General features: G+C 54.6%; 4 protein-coding genes across 16 annotated transcripts in view; all 4 read left to right on the top strand.

Moving 5' to 3' along the window:
- Positions 1-1,293: 1,293 nt before the first annotated feature.
- Positions 1,294-4,420, top strand: HYAL1 (hyaluronidase 1). Of its 3 annotated transcripts, none has more exons than XM_027522674.1 (4): positions 1,294-1,529; positions 2,004-2,927; positions 3,297-3,386; positions 3,480-3,658. In XM_027522674.1, the coding sequence occupies exons 1-4, from the start codon at positions 1,509-1,511 to the stop codon at positions 3,546-3,548; spliced, it is 1,104 nt and encodes a 367-aa protein (XP_027378475.1). In that variant the 5' UTR covers positions 1,294-1,508; the 3' UTR covers positions 3,549-3,658. The 3 variants fall into 3 exon arrangements, with proteins under 3 accessions (XP_027378475.1, XP_027378474.1, XP_027378473.1); XM_027522672.1 differs by having other exon boundaries at positions 1,301-1,529; positions 3,568-4,420; XM_027522673.1 differs by lacking the exon at positions 3,297-3,386 and having other exon boundaries at positions 1,297-1,529; positions 3,568-4,420.
- A 631-nt stretch (positions 4,421-5,051) lies between these two features.
- Positions 5,052-8,071, top strand: NAA80 (N(alpha)-acetyltransferase 80, NatH catalytic subunit). The gene is made up of 2 exons (XM_027522691.1): positions 5,052-5,252; positions 6,918-8,071. Exon 2 carries the CDS (start codon positions 7,095-7,097, stop codon positions 7,863-7,865), a length of 771 nt encoding a protein of 256 aa, XP_027378492.1. The 5' UTR covers positions 5,052-5,252; positions 6,918-7,094; the 3' UTR covers positions 7,866-8,071.
- On the top strand, positions 5,172-10,958 carry HYAL3 (hyaluronidase 3). 3 transcript variants are annotated; one of them, XM_027522675.1, is made up of 4 exons: positions 5,172-5,252; positions 8,778-9,688; positions 10,042-10,131; positions 10,250-10,958. In XM_027522675.1, exons 2-4 carry the CDS (start codon positions 8,795-8,797, stop codon positions 10,523-10,525), a joined length of 1,260 nt encoding a protein of 419 aa, XP_027378476.1. In that variant the 5' UTR covers positions 5,172-5,252; positions 8,778-8,794; the 3' UTR covers positions 10,526-10,958. The 3 variants fall into 3 exon arrangements, with proteins under 3 accessions (XP_027378476.1, XP_027378478.1, XP_027378477.1); XM_027522676.1 differs by lacking the exon at positions 5,172-5,252 and adding an exon at positions 5,259-5,664; XM_027522677.1 differs by lacking the exon at positions 10,042-10,131.
- A 100-nt stretch (positions 10,959-11,058) lies between these two features.
- The window catches only part of IFRD2 (interferon related developmental regulator 2), a 27,347-nt gene continuing 20,575 nt past the window's right edge, over positions 11,059-17,830 (top strand). For all 9 annotated transcript variants that reach the window (XM_027522681.1, XM_027522688.1, XM_027522680.1 and 6 more), the window contains exon 1: positions 11,059-11,555. In XM_027522681.1, coding sequence (XP_027378482.1) covers positions 11,498-11,555 — 58 coding nt within the window. In that variant the 5' untranslated portion in view covers positions 11,059-11,497. The remainder of the gene's footprint in view (positions 11,556-17,830) is intronic.

The raw sequence follows: 17,830 nt of genomic DNA, 5'->3' as shown, positions 1-17,830 counted from the left end.
AGCTTTGGGGAGAGGGGGTCAGGGGCTACCTTGATGGTCTCCTGTGCCCTCAGCCCTTGGGAGTTGTGCCAAGCTCTCTCATACTAATGCTTATCCCTCAGGGACCCTGCATTCTGAACAGTCCCCAGCTACCACCGTCGTCGTTAGATCCCATGCTTGGGTCTGGCTGGTGTGCTCACAGCCCCCAACACTGGGGCCCTCCTCCCCTTCAGCCCTGCCCGCTTCATCCTAGCCAGCCTAGAGGACCAGTCCAGACGGCAGCCAACTGTGTCCCTGTTGCAGTAACCACTGTGCTGGGGGGCCATAAGCTCAAGTTCAGACTGGGCTGTAGACCCAGGCAGCGCGTTCCCCTGGACCAGGGATGTGATGCTTCCTTCACCCAAGTCGGGCAGGCAAGCCTGGGCCTGAGCACCTCGAAGGTCTCAGTTACTAGCATCTGAATCAGCAGACAAGGGAAATCACAAAGGAAAGAACAAGTGTGTCATCACTGATACCCTCGTGCTCCTCCGCGTGGCCACAGAGGCATGGGGTCGCGTGGTCATGAGACAACAGGGTCTCAAACACACCAGGTCCTGGGCACCGGGTCCCACACTTGCACATGCCCACTCTCCTGGAGTTTGTGGAGAGGCCCAGATGGTCACTAACTGGAGCCTCATCAAGGCACAGTCGCTGAGCCAGCACGCACACTAAGGGTGACGGCGCAGCCCTGACTTCAGACACAGGACCCTAAAGCAGGGGCGACTTACCCACTAGGCACAGCAGGCACAGGGCCACAATATGTATACAGGCCCACAAAAAATGTTTGAATTGTAATCAGAAGAAAAAATACATTAATATAATGAATTCCGTCTAGATTATACTGTCCTTATACCAATTTAGTTGTTTTTTACTACAAGGTTGTGAGAGCTTAGTTCCCTAATCTGAACCCCTGCCCCTGCATTGGAAGGGCAGAGTCTTAGCCACTGGACCACCAGGGAATTCCCTTAAAATGTTTTTTTTTTAAGAAAGGCGTCAACAAAAGCGAAAGTGCCTAGTGCCCACAGATGTCATAATTCAACTCTGTGGGGAAAGCACCCAGACTCCAGTATTACAGACGAGCCTGCCCAGTGGGTTCTGCCACCGAGACAGACCCCACGCACCGCCTCCGCTTGCACCCCATCCCGAATAAACCCACCCCAGTCCTGCCACACAAAGCCCAGCCCCAGTGCTGACAGAGTGGGAGGGGCCACTTCCGGCCCAGTCCCACCTCCTACCCCGGGCTTTTTTTTTTTCTTTTTTTTTTGCTAGGCGTGCAGGGGTGGCTCAGCTGTCTGGCCCAGCCCTCTCACCCGGGGCCCGCCCCTCAGCCCGCCCCCAAACTGGGTGGAGTGACCCCCTACAAAAGCTCAGCGTTTCCAGCAGCAGTTTTCTTCCTCCAAGAGTGTTGGTGCGCCTGGTGCCAGACTTAAGGAACAGAATCTTGCTGATGCCTGCACAGGCCCTCGCCCTGGGGTCAGGAAGTTTGGAGAATGAGGCCTTTCAGCCTTGAGGTCAGCAGGGACAAGTGGGCAGACGAGGGTGTACAGAAGGGCTGGGTTGACCTTTCCTGCGGCACTGAGCGTCCCCTTCTCCAATGGCTGGCCAGGATTCCTGGCGGAAGAGACAGGGAAGCCCCTGCCTCCATCCGTCGGCCAGCCTTGGGGCTGAGGGCCTGGCTCTCAGCCAGGCTTCTCAGGACAGATGTCATGGCTTCTATGACCCCTGGGGAAGTGGGGGTGGGCGAGCTTAAGCCAATACAAGACCTGTAAGGGGGACCGAGGCCGGCCCAAGAGGCAAGTCGAGTGCGCCCTCTAGTGGCTCTGTTCCCCTCAATGCCTCTCCTTTGCCCTCTGACCACCCTGAGCCCTGCAGGTCCATACTTACCTGAAGCCAGAGCAGAAGTGGATTAATAAGGGACTTGTCCTGCCTGCCCTCAGGGATCAGAGAGTTCAAGGCCTGCTCTCTGCTTTGCCTTCCCTGGCCAGGTTTCCCTACACCTGCCCTGGGCTATGGCAGCCCACTTGCTTCCTGTCTGCACCCTGTTCCTGAACTTGCTCAGCATGACCCAAGGCTCCCGGGACCCTGTGGTCCCCAACCAGCCCTTCACTACCATCTGGAATGCCAACACCGAGTGGTGTATGAAGAAACACGGCGTGGACGTAGACATCAGTATCTTTGATGTGGTGACCAACCCGGGGCAGACCTTCCGCGGCCCTAACATGACCATTTTCTACAGCTCCCAGCTGGGTACCTACCCTTACTATACATCTGCTGGGGAGCCTGTGTTTGGTGGCCTGCCCCAGAATGCCAGCCTGAATGCCCACCTGGCCCGCACATTCCAGGACATCCTGGCTGCCATGCCTGAGCCTCGCTTCTCAGGGCTGGCAGTCATTGACTGGGAGGCATGGCGCCCGCGCTGGGCCTTCAACTGGGACACCAAGGACATTTACCGGCAGCGCTCACGGGCATTGGTACAGAAGCAGCACCCAGACTGGCTAGCTCCTCGGGTGGAGGCCGCAGCTCAGGACCAGTTCGAGGGGGCTGCAGAGGAGTGGATGGCAGGCACCCTCAAGCTGGGACAAGCACTGCGCCCTCAGGGCCTCTGGGGCTTCTATAATTTCCCTGAGTGCTACAACTATGACTTTAAAAGTCCCAACTATACAGGCCAGTGTCCACTAAACATCTGTGCCCAGAATGACCAGCTCGGGTGGCTGTGGGGCCAGAGCCGTGCCCTCTACCCCAGCATCTACCTGCCTGCAGCACTGGAGGGCACGAAGAAGACACAGATGTTCGTGCAGCACCGTGTGGCTGAGGCATTCCGTGTGGCAGCGGGTGCGGGGGACCCCAAGCTGCCGGTGCTGCCCTACATGCAGCTCTTCTACGACATGACTAACCACTTTCTGCCCGCGGTGAGTCTCCTGTGACCCCACCCACCCAGGACCTACCTTGCCAGGCCTTAGTCCAGCACCTGAGGCCACACAGCCCTGGGGCACTTTAGCCTCGGGGCACCTTCATCCATTCCCTTTCACATTCTTTGAGCACCTCCTGTGTGCCAAGTTCTGTGCTAGGCACAGACAATTCAACGTTCTTCAGAAAGAAATTGTCCCTGCCTGCATGGCACTCACAAGCTAGAGGGAGGCCAGGCTTGCCTCTGGCCACCAAGGCTAGAGCAGCCCCCGCTGGGGGTTATGAATTATTTGTCCCATCCAGTAGTGATACAGCAGCCTGCTGTGGGAAGCCAGGGAGGCCCCCTCGGAGCTATTCTGTCCTTTTCTCAGGAGGAGCTGGAACACAGCCTGGGGGAGAGTGCAGCCCAGGGTGCAGCGGGAGTGGTGCTCTGGGTGAGCTGGGTGAACACAAGCACCAAGGTGAGCTCAGGTCCAGGATGGGGGTGAGGGTGGGGGTGGGGTGGGGCTGCCAGGCTGCCAGGGGAGACCCCAGCCCACCTTTTACTCCTGCAGCCTTGGCTGGCCAGGAGGCGAGTGCTTCAGTGTCCTAGGCGGACCCATGCATGGCCACGGTGTCCCTGATGCGCCCCTCCCCACCTAGGAATCATGCCAGGCCATCAAGGAGTATGTGGACACGACGCTGGGACCCTCCATCCTGAATGTGACCAGCGGGGCTCGTCTGTGCAGTCAGGTCCTATGCTCCGGCCATGGCCGTTGTGCCCGGCGCCCCAGTTACCCCAAGGCCCGCCTCATCCTCAACTCCACCAGTTTTTCCATCAAGCCTACACCTGGTGGTGGGCCCCTGACCCTACAAGGTGCCCTCTCGCTCGAGGATCGGTTGCGGATGGCAGTGGAGTTCGAATGTCGCTGCTACCGTGGGTGGAGGGGGACACGGTGTGAGCAGTGGGGCATGTGGTGATTGGCATGGGCACGCACTGAGTACCTGATGCAAGCTGGGCCTGGCTAGGTAGGGCTTTCCCAAGTCCAGGCAGTCACAGGAGTCATGGTTACAGTCAGAAGTCCACTCAGCCAGTGTCATGAGCATACACCAGTGTGCACACCTGCTTACAGACCAAGATAGCTGCATAAGGACACGGTGTGAGCAGTGGGGCATATGCTGATTGGCATGGGCACACACTGAGTACCTGATGCAATCTGGGCCTGGCTAGGGCTTTCCCAAGTCCAGGCAGTCACAGGAGTCATGGTTAGGCATCCAGTCACAGGAGTCATGTCAGGCATCCTGCCGACAGAGTCAAAAATACTTCCTCTGGAGACACTGAGTCAGTCTTCAAACAGAAGCAGTCACAAGCACTGACATTCGGGACTTCCCTGGCCATCCAGTGGTTAAGACACGGAGCTTCCACTGCAGGGGGCACGGGCGGAGACTAAGATCACGCATGCTAAGCGGTGCGGTTAAACAAATAACAAATAAATAAACTGACATTCACTGGGCATCTACTCTTTCCAAGTCCTGTGCTAAGCATTTTAAGTAGGCTAACTTAATTGAAACTGAGGCACACCCAGGGAGGGTAAGCACTTTCCCCAAGGTTGCACAGCCAGAAAACAGAGCAGCTGAGATTCAAGCCCGGGCTGCCTGGCCAGAGAGGTACAACCTTTTGTCTCCTACTGCTAAGTCGATGGTAACCAGCTCTGCACTGCACTCTGAATCCATTCAGAGGATTCTAACTTCAAAAGCTGTTTGTTGAGGGCCTAAAACGTCTAGGCGTTGGTATCCAGAGGGTACAGGAAAAGTTCTTTTCTCTCACTCAGATCTGATGTGTGTCCGAGGGCGGCTGCTTCCCAGTGTGGGGCCCAAATTTGAAGTAGAAGCGCCACTTGATTGTTTTCCACGCCGTGCAGGAGGGATAGCGTGAGCCCAGACAAAACTAAACTTTGGGCGAGACCTATCAGGCTGGGGCGGGGCGAGGACGGAAGCCCAGCCAACCCGAGATGGAGTCAGGCTCACTGGGAGCGAGGCCAGGATAAACTAGGGTGGGAGGAACAGAGCTAGAGGCCGGGTAAAGACCCAGTCTGCGTCTGGTCGGTGTTACGACCCGCCGGGCCAGGGGCGGGGCCTAGGCGGAGGTACATGGCGGCCGGGGCGGGGCCTGGCCGCCGGGAAGACCAAGGACTAGGCTGTGTGCCGCGGCCCGGGACAGCTGCAGTTCGTCCGCCCTACCGCTAGGGGGTGAGCGCCGAGAGCCGGAGCGGTCCGAGCCAGAGACAACGAGATACCGATCCAGGAGAAGCGAGGACGCGGAGCATCCCGGAGCCCGGCAACAACATGTCAGTACTACCCCGTTCCCTGCGCGGCGTTCGTCTTCACTGTCCCCCCGCTCTCCCCGTCCGCTCCGCGCGGACAGTTCTCAAGTTGACTAGCCGCCCCGCACGCCCTTCTTGCGTCTGTCGTTCCCTCCCAAAGCATGCCGAGCCACACCTGCCCAGAGTCTAGGTTCCGAAACCCCCACCCCCAGACTCCACGGTTTGTCACCCACTGGGAGGAAGAGGGAAATCGAGGCAAGAGAGACTGCCGCCTCTGTCGGTGGACCCGGGAGCCCCGCCCCATAGTGGGTGGGGTCGGCATACAAGGGGTTAAGTCTGTGGGGGAAGTCTGGGGTTCCAGGCCCAGGGGGCGGATCCTGGGGCTTCCTCCCTCCAGGTCCAGGGGTGCAGCTGCTGGCGGAGGTGGCTGATGCAGGTGAGAGGCTTATAGCCCTCTGAATGTGACGGAAGGGGTGTGAGGGAAGGGGGCTGCCTGTTAACTGACCAGTGTGAAATTGGCCTCAAGCTCACAAGGTCTTCCTGGGGAGGTGGGGATGGGGAGGGAGCCAGCGCATCCCCTCTGAAGCAGGTGAGTAGAAAGATGGGGCCCAGAGGCCACCTGTCGCTAGAAATCCCCCAGCATAGACCCTCCTGCCAGCAGAACCTGAGGTGGGATGGGCAAGCAATGGAGTTTGGGGGCAGGAGGTCTGAGCCCCCAATCTGCTAGCCGTTAGACATCCCTGTGGGTGTAGGAAGGAAGCTGTGGTTCTTATCTAGAGTGGCTACGAAACAGACCTGTGGGGAACCAGGCTTGCAGGAGCCACGTTGCTGTATGAGCCAGGCCACTTCGGAGGGGCAGTTGGGTCCATATGCAATCAAAGTGTACCAAGCTGGGCCGTTTTGGGGAGGGAGCCATGGACTGTGTCCCCTAGGCAGGGAAAGCAGTCCAGGGAGGGGAAATTTGAGCCTGATGGGTGGGTGAATGGCAACCCAGGATCTAAGTGGCCAGCATGGCCCAGATGTTCAAAAAGTCTAGGACTTAGAGTAGGGAGTAGGGAGAGGGGAATTCCTGGGGTAGCTGTGTTTTCTCCAACGGTAACCTGAGGTTAAAGCAGGGGGTTGTGGCATCTAGTTTGCATGTTCTGTCTGATGGCTAGCCAGCTGCAATGGTGTAGGGCTGGATCTACTGTCCTGGGGAGGACAGAGTGGTAGCCGGAGCAGGCTGGGGCCAGGCCTCTTGAGTTCTTGGGCCCAGCCCTAGCCTTTAGCCCTCAGCCTCCATCCAGTATAAGGCAGAGCACCCTGGACCCATCCCCTGTGCGCTCCATCTGAATCAGCGCTTCCAAGTATAAGGGATGGGATCCTCCAGGTCACCTGGGCCATCAGATGAGATCCAGGATGCATGGCCCTCCCTAGCACTCTGTCAGGCACTCCTGCCCCAACCCCATCCTCCCTTCTGGCACAACCCAGCATGGCTGTTATCCACAGGAGCAGCAATGTTGTGGTCTGAGGAGATCCCACAGCCTGGAGACTGTGGCCTTAATCCCCTGCCTGGCCCTGAGCCATCTGTACCCCAGGAGATGACCCCGGCTCCTGACTCAGCTGGGCCTGGATCCTACATGTAGGCAAGAACTGACTCTGAGCCCTGGCCGAGGCACGCTGATCCATAGCCTAGACACTGTGCACCAGGTGGGGCCGATCCTGAGTACCAATCCAGCCCAATTGACTCTGGATCCTGCGTGCCAGCCAGAGGTGACCCTGAGATCCAGCCTGGCCAAGCCGACCCTGGATCCTACACACCAGCCAGAGCTGACCCTGAGCCCCAGGCTAGCTGAGCTGACCCTGGTTTCCACATGCCATCCAGAGATGACCCTCAGTTCTGGTTCAGCTCAGCTGACCCTGGATCATGCACGCCAGCCAGAGGAGACCCCAGTCCCCAACCTGGTTGAGCTGACCTTGGAGCCTGTGCACTGCCGACCCGAACTCCTGGATGCCTGTGCCGACCTCATCAACGAGCAGTGGCCCCGCAGCCGCGCCTCCCGCCTCCACTCCTTGGGCCAGTCCTCAGACGCCTTCCCTCTCTGCTTGATGCTGCTAAGCCCCCGACCCATGCCAGAGGCAGCCCCCATTGTAGTGGGCCATGCCCGCCTGTCCCGGGTGCTGGACCGGCCCCAGAGCCTTCTAGTGGAGACCGTGGTGGTGGCCCGGGCACTGAGGGGCCGTGGTTTTGGCCGCCGTCTCATGGAGGGCCTCGAAGCCTTTGCTCGGGCCCGGGGCTTCCGCCGGCTACACCTCACCACCCATGACCAGCTGCACTTTTATGCCCATCTGGGCTACCAGCTGGGTGAGCCAGTGCAGGGCCTGGTCTTCACCAGCCGGCGACTGCCTGCCACCCTGCTCAATGCCTTCCCCAGGGCCCCCTTTCCCCGGTCACCCTGCAAGGTCACCCCTAGCCTGACTGCCCAAGCTGCCCCAAAAGTCCCCAAGGGGTCATCATCGCTGCCACCCCCTCCCCTGCCTGAACCCCTGACCACCTTACCCCCACCTCCAGCAGGGCCCCCTCCACAAAGCCTCCTGGAGACACAATACCAAGACCTGAGAGGACGCCCCATATTCTGGATGGAGAAAGACATCTGAGGCTATTCCCAGGGCAAGATGCTGTCTTTCTGGGTCAGTTGACTGCCCACAACAGTAGCAGCTTCAGCCCACTGGCCATCCCTCAGCTTCTAGCCCCTGAGGGCAGCTTCCTGAGGCATGTTTCCTGAGTGCCAGTGGAGATGGCACCATGGCTGTGGCTCAGAGCTCTGTGTGGCTGAATAAAGGCTTGTTGGGTGTGTCTGTGACAGTGTATTTGTTGACCCCCACCCTCACCTCCCAGTCATTTCTTAGGTCCGCTATCCCTGCAGGAGCCCCCTAGTGCACCTTGGCCTCAGGGCCATGGATGGAGGGCAAGCCCTTGCTTCTCTCACTCTGCCTGCCTCAGGCGTCAAGGTGTTTCTTTCCACCTTCACTCATCACTGTTCGCTGAGCACCTGCTGTGTGACAGACCCTGGACTGGACACAGGCAGGGAGGAACTAGACAGATAGGGTGTCAACTCAAGGGATAGGGCAGGCGTAGAGTGACAGGGCCTCTGCTGGGACAGTGGGAGCTCAAATGTCCTCACTGCACTTGCGCCAGAAGATGATGTCATAGCAGAGACCTGAGTGCTAAGTAGAAATTAAGTCAGGCAGAGTGGAAGTTGAGTGTTCTTGGGGCAGGAAACAAAATGGGCAGAGGGAAAAAGGGGACTTGTGAGAGCTGAGGGTGGGAGAGGTGTCAGAGGGCACAGCAGTGCCATGGTAGAGATGGACAACACGGGAAGGGAGATGCCCAGGCCAGCTTGGGCTGGGGTTGCTCTGAGAGGTCTACGAGACCCCTTAGGAACCTTGCTTTCCTTACCCCCCTTCCTTGTGAGGAGGAGCTAGAGGAGTCTTCCCAGCTTGGTCTGCTGTGGGGAAGGCGTGGCCATGGCCATGGACTCTTAAGCTCACACCCCTTCTCTCCTGCAGGTTTCCATCCCTGGGGCATGACCATGCAGCTAGGCCTGGCCCTGGTGCTAGGGGTGGCCCTGTGCTTGGGGTGTGGCCGATCCTTGCTGCAGGCCCCTGCACGCCCCTTCTCGGTGCTGTGGAACGTCCCTTCAGCACGCTGTAAGAACCGCTTTGGCGTGCCCCTGCCACTCGAGGCCCTGGGCATCTCAGCCAACCGTGGCCAGCATTTCCACGGCCAGAATGTCACCATCTTCTACAAGAACCGGCTCGGCTTCTACCCCTACCTTGGGCCAAGGGGCACAGTTCACAATGGGGGCATCCCACAGGCTGTGCCTCTGGGCTGCCACCTGGCACGGGCTGCCCATCAGATCCGCCACAGCCTGTGGCCGGGCTTCGCTGGCCTGGCAGTCCTGGACTGGGAGGAGTGGTGTCCACTCTGGGCTGGGAACTGGGGCCGCCGCCAAGTCTATCGGGCTGCCTCCTGGGCTTGGGCACAATGGGTATTCCCCAACCTGGATCCCCAGGAGCAGCTCCACAAGGCCCGTGTTGGCTTCGAACAGGCAGCCCGTGCACTGATGGAGGACACGTTGTGGCTCGGCCGGGCGCTGCAGCCCCAGGGGCTCTGGGGCTTCTATCGCTTCCCAGCCTGTGGCAATGGCTGGCGTGGTACGGCTTCCAATTACACGGGCCACTGCCATGCTGCTGCCGTGGCCCGCAACACCCAACTGCATTGGCTCTGGGCCGCCTCCAGCGCCCTCTTCCCCAGCATATACCTCCCACCCAGGCTACCACCTGCTCACCACCAGGCATTTGTCCGATACCGTCTGGAGGAGGCCTTCCGTGTGGCCATTGCTGGGCACCCACATCCCCTGCCTGTCCTGGCCTATGCCCGCCTCACACACCGGAGCTCTGGGAGGTTCCTGTCCCTGGTGAGTGAAACTGAAATCTACAGGTCTGATGGGGAGGCATGACATTCTCTGAGTGGAGGGGCTGAGAAGCCCCTCAAAGAGGCTCAGGGCCAAGGGGCCCTCCTCTAGAGGTGGAATCAGATCATGGCAGTGAGCCATGAAAGTTCTTGAAGGTAGCTGCTGCTGCTAAGTCGCTTCAGTTGTGTCCGACTCTGTGCGACCCCAGAGACGGCAGCCCACCAAGCTCCCCAGTCCCTGGGATTCTCCAGGCAAGAACACTGGAGTGGGGGCAGAGAGCTGCTAAGCCAGGGCAGAGGTAGGGCCATAAAGGAGCTGGGCACTCCTGCCCTGGCTTAGCAGCTCTCTGCCCCCAGGATGAACTTGTGCAGACCATTGGTGTGAGTGCGGCACTGGGGGCAGCCGGCGTGGTGCTCTGGGGGGACCTGAGCTTCTCCAGTTCTGAGGTGATCATTGCCCCACCTCCAGCCTGCCACACAGCCCATGCTGGGGTCCCAGAGACAGGGAAAGACCATGGCAGGGCCATGGGACAGGAGCATTGATACGTCCCTCCCTTGTCCTCAGGAGGAGTGCTGGCATCTCCATGACTACCTACTGGGCACCCTGGGTCCCTATGTGATCAACGTGACCAGGGCAGCCGTGGCCTGCAGTCACCAGCGGTGCCATGGCCATGGCCGTTGTGCTTGGCAAAACCCAGGACAACTAGAAGTCTTTCTGCATCTGCAGCCAGATGGCAGCCCTGGAGCTTGGGAGTCCTTCAGCTGCCGTTGTTACCACGGCTGGGCTGGCCCTACCTGCCAGGAGCCCAGGCCTGAGCTTAGGCCTGAAGAAGCACCATAAAGCCAGGAGTCACCTGCCCCTGACCGTCTTGTTCCTGCTGCCATTTTTCCAGTCCTGAAGGGAGGACTCTGTCCCCCTCTTGTTATATGTAGCTTATTGTCACTTCTCCCTTGCACATACCCCACTTCCCATAGCACCCCTGGGGAGTGAAAGAGGCCAGAAGAAACACACCATTTTAAAACCAGAGGCCCTCTGAGATCACCTGATCCTCCTGACATGAAAGCAGCCTCAGGAAAAGTCAGTATGCCAAAAGGTTAAGGTTGCCAGCCCAGGGCTCTGTTCTACACCTCACTGAGTCTGCGCAGAGGTCACAGGAGACCCGTCCAGGGATGGGGGAGGCGGCCCCCAAGGAGATTCTGGCTAACATCTGCTAAGTGCTAAGCTGTTCCCTCTACTCTGCTTTAATCATAAAGTTACTTTTTCTCCCACTGCCGGAGGTTTGGCTGGTCCCGAGTTCTTCCAAACCCACCACCCTTCCCGTGGTGAGCGTCCTGCTGCAAAATGCAGACATGCGGGTCCTGCGTGGTGGACAGCACAGTGCGGGCAGCTTCAGAGTTAATGACTACACGTGCTGGGGGAAGGGCGCAGGGCATTGTGGGTGCATAGTTCAGCTAGAGCGTCGTGGGCTTATGGGCTCCCCAGGAGTAGACTACAATTCCCGAGGTGCTCTGCGCCCAGCCTGGCGCCGGTAATCTGCGCACGCAGCACCTTGGGACTAGAAGGTTCGGCCGCATGGATGCGGTCTGAGCCGAGTGGCTAGGGACTCGCCTTCCCAGCCACCCATTTAGCGGGGCGGGGCGCTTCGACCCATCTGGCAGGGCGGGGCGCCTCGCGAAGATGGTGGCGCGCGCAGCGTGTGGCTCCCGTCGTCTGCCTAGGTCTCAACTCAGCGCACCGGCCGGCGACTCGCTGGCCTGGAACCCCCCGCCGCCGGGTCCCTGACCCCCCGCCCTGTCGTGCCCGATTTGCGGCATGCCCCGCGCCCGAAAAGGCAGCGCGCCCCGCAGAGGCGGCCAGCGCCGCGGAGGAGGTAAGTTGGGGTGGGGTGGGTGGCGGGGCACGGGGAAACTGAGGAACGTCAAACTAGGGTCCTGAGTGGGTTCCCGTCAGTGACCCTTAGAGTTCTCGGGTACAGATCATGCCTTGCCCAGTCTGGTGCCGCCACCTGCAAACTCCCCCCGTGACGGGCACGTGCCCCAGAAGTCAGCAGCCACGTGTGCGCCTAACTTGAGCGTGCTGCCTGCGTGCCCCCTCGCTCCGGCTCGCACCTGGTCCGCACCTGCCGGCCTTGGTTGGTTTCTCATTGCCTCTCTACCCAAGCTGTGCGCTGTGATATGGACAAACTGGCCAGACGGAGCTGGAAGCCCGTCCGCTCTCCAAACCCTGATCCTTTGCCGAACTGGACTAGGAAATTGGTGGGAGACCTGGCTTATCCTGGAGTACTGAGAGATAGGGTGATGGGGAAACTGCAAAATTTGGGGCCTTGACTGCCCGGCTCTAGAAGGCAGATGAGCGCCCTGGGGCCCGAGGCAGTCCTGAGAGTCGCTTATCAGGTCGACCAGGAGGTGCGGCATATGTCCTGGTACAGTAAACAAGTTTATGTTTACCCAGCAGAGATGGGGTGCCTTTTAGGCATGGCTGACACCTGGCCACCATTTTAATGGGGCTTGGGTGAGGGTGTTACCGAACCACACTTGGATTCACTTGCCTGGGAGCTATAAAGCCAGTCTAGTGATGAAACCGCAGAAGAGCGGGTCGCGGGGGTGGGGGTGGGTGCGGAGGCGGGGGTAAGGCTCTGAGGAGCTCTGGTTCTTTATGTCTCAGAGCACAGAGAATTCAGCAAGAAGTGAAAGTGATAAATAAAAAGTGACTTTTTAGAAAAGCGCCCTTGAGAGGCCTTCAAGTGGGTGGGTGAGAAGGTGCTGCCCCAAGAACTTGGTGGGTATAGTTTTATAATCAAAGGAAGAGTGGGGACAGCAAGAAGACTACCTTCTTCCTCATTCTTGAGATGTCACGCTTCCATCATCAGTTTCTTCTGCACATGGGGTAGGGGAGTTTTCTTGCTCCTACAAGGTCAAATCAGGACTGTCATGGTGCAGTCAGTTCAGTTCAGTTCAGTCGTGTCCGACTCTTTGCTACCCCATGAGTTGCAGCACGCCAGGCCTCCCTGTCCATCACCAACTCCCATCGTTCACTCAAACTCAAGTCCATCGAGCCGGTGATGCCATCCAGCCATCTCATCCTGTCGTCCCCCTTTCCTCCTGCCCCCAATCCCTCCCAGCATCAGAGTCTTTTCCAATGAGTCAACTCTTCGCATGAGGTGGCCAAAGTACTGGAGTTGGCACAATGGGAATGAGCAAAAAGGCAGTAACCATATACTGAAATATGATAAGTCATTTCAGGTTTTAGCATAATGTCTCTCTTTCCTTAAATTGTTTCTTTTAGTGCACTCAGGGGAGCATGTCCTAGGAATCACTGGGCTGGATGTAGGTCTCCTTCTACCATTAAACCAATGGTTGTGTGGGGGCATGCCTCCTGCTTCTGTTTCATGATTTTATGATTAAGCAAACCTGCTCTTTTTCTTTTTTTTAAAGGTGACTTCTTGAATGATGATTAACTTAAAGCAGTCTCCCGTAGTTTTTTCTTACGCTCCCTTAGTGGGATTAAGTGTTTAATCACCTACTTTGTCTTTTTCAGTTCAGTTCAGTGGCTTAGTCGTGTCCAACTCTTTGCAACCCTATGAATTGCAGCACGCCAGGCCTCCCTGTCCATCACCAACTCCCGGAGTTCACCCAAACGCATGTCCATTGAGTTGGTGATGCAATCCAGCCATCTCATCCTCTGTTGTCCCCTTCTCCTCCTGCCCCCAATCCCTCCCAGCATCAGGGTCTTTTCCAGTGAGTCAGCTCTTTACATGAGGTGGCCAAAGTATTGGAGTTTCAGCTTTAGCATCATTCCTTCCAAAGAACACCCAGGACTGATCTCCTTTAGAATGAATTGGTTGGATCTCCTTGCAGTCCAAGGGACTCTCAAGAGTCTTCTCCAGCACCACAGTTCAAAAGCATCAATTCTTCGGTGCTCAGCTTTCTTCACAGTCCAACTCTCACATCCATACATGACCACTGGAAAAACCATCGCCTTGACTAGACGGACCTTTGTTGGCTCTGCCCCTATCATTCCCTGCCTCCAGGTATTTATCCTTTATGCTTAAAGGGGGTTAAGGGCCAACAAACTTATCATTAACTGCTTTCTGCTGAGATAGGATGTAGGCCTCCCTGGGGAAAAAGTGTAAGCCCTGACTGAGTCTTCCTTCACTTTTGGGAGAACTGTAATGCTGACTCTGGTTGTGTGTGTGTTAGTCACTCAGTCATTTCCGACTTGTGAACCCATGGACTGTAGCCCACCAGGCTCCTCTGTCCATGGAATTCTCCAAAATACTGGAGCGGGTTGCCATTTCCTACTCCCGGGGATCTTCCCGAGCCAGTGATTGAACCAGAGTCTCCCGCATTGCAGGCAGACTCTTTACTGACTGAGTACTATTCTCTTAGCCCTTGTGGGTGTTAAACATCAGAGAATGAGTTTATAGAAGATACAAATGAAAATAATTAAAGCAATTGACATTAAAAGAGTTATTAAAAGAGATTGCAGCCACAGTTTTGGAGACCCAAACAATATTTTCCAAACAGTTTCCATATCTAGAGAGGGTTACTTGAAGCCTCACTTGTTTGCTTTTGGCTAGGCCCAGAACCTTACTATTTTATAGTTCAGGTTTTATACTTCAGAGTCTTTTAATTATAGATTTAGTCTTGTTATTTTAAACAAGTTTTTTGTTCACATCATTTAGTTATAAGGGTGGCTTCCTTGTCCTTCAAGAAACAGTTCAGTTCACTTCAGTCCCTCAGCTGTGTCCAACTCTTTGCGACCCCATGAATCGCAGCACACCAGGCCTCCCTGTCCATCACCAACTCCCGGAGTTTACTCAGACTTATGTCCATCGAGTCGGTGATGCCATCCAGCCATCTCATCCTCTGTCGTCCCCTTCTCCTCCTGCCCCCTATCCCTCCCAGCATCAGAGTCTTTTCCAATGAGTCAACTCTTCGCATGAGGTGGCCAAAGTACTGGAGTTTCAGCTTTACCATCGTTCCTTCCAAAGAATACCCAGAACTGATCTCCTTTAGAATGGACTGGTTGGATCTCCTTGCAGTACAAGGGACCCTCAAGGGTCTTCTCCAACACCACAGTTCAAAAGCATCAATTCTTCAGCGCTCAGCTTTCTTCACAGTCCAACTCTCACATCCATACATGACCACTGGAAAAACCATAGCCTTGACTAGACAGACCTTTGTTGGCAAAGTAATGTCTCTGCTTTTGAATATGCTATCTAGGTTGGTCATAATTTTCCTTCCAAGGAGTAAGTGTCTTTTAATTTCATGGCTGCAGTCACCATCTGCAGTGATTTTGGAGCCCAGAAAAATAAAGTCTGACACTGTTTCCACTGTTCCCCCATCTATTTCCCATGAAGTGATGGGACCAGATGCCATGATCTTAGTTTTCTGAATGTTGAGCTTTTAGCCAACTTTTTCACTCTCCTCTTTCACTTTCATCAAGAGGCTTTTGAGTTCCTCTTCACTTTCTGCCATAAGGGTGGTGTCATGTGCATATCTGAGGTTATTGATATTTCTCCCGGCAATCTTGATTCCAGCTTGTGCTTCTTCCGGCCCAGCGTTTCTCATGATGTACTCTGCATATAAGTTAAATAAGCAGGGTGACAGAGTGGCCCCTAATTTAGTTAATAAGTCCCATCTATTAAAGGGAGAGGACAATCAGGCACAAACAAGGGAATGTAGAAATGACTGGCCACTGATGTTGCACAAAAGGGGTTGCAGGAAAGTGTACCCGTGTCTACTGACACTCCCACTACATATTTCTTATGATTGTTAAGGCTTTCAGTCTAGGTTAAGACTGAGAGGGTTGCCCTGGTGCTTATGAGAGATTTTATCAAGTGGCTCACCACATCAATGACCACCTGAAGCTTGAGGCTCACCACTATTATGTAGGTGGTATCTCTATCTATAGCCACTTTTGGTATTGGGCTCCCTCAGTCTTTTGATTATAAAACCATCAAAAGCTTATGGGTCTCTGTCCCATCTGGCATCTGGGGCTTTCCCTCTGCAAAGCTCTGATTGTTCTCAAAGTGGATCGAGCACCTTCTTTCCTGCAGTGTCCCCTTTGTCCCCCTAGGGTACACTGGTTTTGTCTGGGTGCCCATGAGCCTTACGGTTTACCACGGCCAGTTTGACCTGGAAAAGCCAGCCTCGCCTTCAGTGGTTTTTCAATGGACAGAGCCACTGCCAGCATTTGGGTCTTTTGTATATTTTTTTGGGTGCCTTTTGTCTCTCAGTTTATATTCCTATGATTGAAAACTGAATAAACCAGCTGGAGCAAGTCACTTCTAGGGGTCTGAGGACTGGGAGTTGCGTTTCGAATCCTGTGCTGATGTCTGGGGTGGACTGGGCTATGAGATGCATAGCCTGAAGGGCCTGTGCCTGGAGGAGGGAGGGAGTCATATTCATATACTTTTTATTTATTTATCTGGCTCTGCCTGGTCTTAGTTGCGACACCTGGAATCTTTAGTTGCAGCATGCAAACTCTTAGCTGTGGCATTTTTGGGATCTAGTTCCCCGATCAGGGATTGAATTCACATTCCCTTCATTGGAAGTGCAGAGTCCTAACTGCTTGGCCACCAAGGGAGTCTCTGTCTGTAGACTTTTTCATGATGGGCCTTCTGACTGGTGTGAGGTGGTACATTGTTGTAGTTGTCATTTACATTTGTCTAAAAATTAGTGATGTTGAGCATCTTTTCGTGTGCTTTTTAGTCATTAGTATGTCTTCTTTAGAGAAATGTCTATTTAGATATTCTGATTTTTTTTTTTTAACATAAAACTGTATGAGGTGTTTGTATATTGTGGAGATTAATCCCTTCTCGGTCACTTTGTTTGCAAATATTTCCTCCTATTCTGTGGGTTGTCTTCTTGTTTTGTTTATGGTTTCCTTTGCTGTGCAGAAGGCTTGAAGTTTATTTAGGTCTCATTTCTTAATTTTTAAAATTTTCATTATTCTAGGAGGTGGATCAAAAAAGACACTGCTGTGATTTACGTTAAGGAGTGTTTGCCCTCTGTTTTCCTCTAGGAGTTTTATAGAGTCTGGCCTTAAATTTAGGTCTTTAATCCATTTTGAGTTTATTTTTGTGTATGGTGTTAGTGAGTGAAAGTCATGTCCGACTCTGCGACCCCATGGATATACAGTCCGTGGAGTTCTCCAGGCCAGAATACTGGAGTGGGTAACCATTCCCTTCTCCAAGGGATCTTCCCAACCCAGGGATCAAACCTAGGTCTCCTGCATTGCAGGCAGATTCTTTACCAGCTGAGCCACCAGAGAAGCCTCTATGGTGTTAGAGGATGTTCTCATTTCATTCTTCTACACTGTAACTGTCCACTTTTCCCAGCACACCACTTACTGAAGAGACTGCCTTTTCTGCATTGTATATTCTTGCTTCCTTTGTCATAGATTACTCGACCGTAGGCGCATGGGTTTATTTCTGGGTCCACTGATCTGTATTTCTGGTTTTGTGCCAGTACCCTGCTGTTTTGATTCCTATAGCTGTGTAGTTTAGTCTGAAGGCAGGGTGCCTGATTCTTCCAGCTGTTTTTCTTCTCAGGATTGCTTGGCTATTTGAGGTCTTCTGTGTATCTGTACAAATCTAAACATTTATTGCGGTGGTGGTTCTAGTTTTGTAAGAAATGCCATTGGTAATTTGATAGGGATTGCACTGAATCCGTAGACTGCATTGGGTAGTGGAGTCATGTTTTGACGATACTGATGCTTCCAGTCCAAGAGCACGGTGTATCTTTCCATCTGTTTGTGTCATCCACAATTCTTTCATCAGTATTTTCAGAGTATAATTTTTTATCTCCTTAGGTAGGCTTATTCCTAGGTGTTTTACTCTTTTTGATGTGATGGTAAAAGGGGATTATTTCCTTGATTTCTTTCTTTTAAAAAATATCTATTTGAAAAAAAAATAAATAAATAAAAAATATCTATTTGGCTGCACCAGGTCTTAGTTTTGGCACGTGAGATCTTCGATCTCTGTTGTGGCAAGCAGAATCTTTTCATTGCAGCATGTGGAATCTAGTTCCCTGAACAGGGATTGAACCCAGGCCCCCTGCATTGGGAGTGTGGAGTCCTAGCCACTGAAGGCAGGGAAGTTCCCTGTTTTCCTTGATTTCTCTTCTGATTTCTTGTTGT

The sequence above is a fragment of the Bos indicus x Bos taurus genome, chromosome 22, assembly GCF_003369695.1.
Source record: "Bos indicus x Bos taurus breed Angus x Brahman F1 hybrid chromosome 22, Bos_hybrid_MaternalHap_v2.0, whole genome shotgun sequence".
Classification (NCBI taxonomy): domain Eukaryota; kingdom Metazoa; phylum Chordata; class Mammalia; order Artiodactyla; family Bovidae; genus Bos; species Bos indicus x Bos taurus.
Note: the sequence above shows the minus strand (reverse complement) of the source record. Positions and strands in the feature narration are given on the sequence as shown.

Bases quoted from the DNA above. Each gene is read 5' to 3' on its own strand.
- HYAL3 (XM_027522675.1), top strand. From the start codon at position 8,795: ATGACCATGCAGCTAGGCCTGGCCCTGGTGCTAGGGGTGGCCCTGTGC. The intron at 9,689-10,041 runs GTGAGTGAAACT...CTCTGCCCCCAG, and splicing joins CTGGGAGGTTCCTGTCCCTG to GATGAACTTGTGCAGACCAT. The intron at 10,132-10,249 runs GTGATCATTGCC...CCTTGTCCTCAG, and splicing joins TGAGCTTCTCCAGTTCTGAG to GAGGAGTGCTGGCATCTCCA.
- HYAL1 (XM_027522672.1), top strand. From the start codon at position 1,509: ATGAGGCCTTTCAGCCTTGAG. The intron at 2,928-3,296 runs GTGAGTCTCCTG...TCCTTTTCTCAG, and splicing joins CTAACCACTTTCTGCCCGCG to GAGGAGCTGGAACACAGCCT. The intron at 3,387-3,567 runs GTGAGCTCAGGT...CTCCCCACCTAG, and splicing joins GGGTGAACACAAGCACCAAG to GAATCATGCCAGGCCATCAA.
- NAA80 (XM_027522691.1), top strand. From the start codon at position 7,095: ATGACCCTCAGTTCTGGTTCAGCTCAGCTGACCCTGGATCATGCACGC.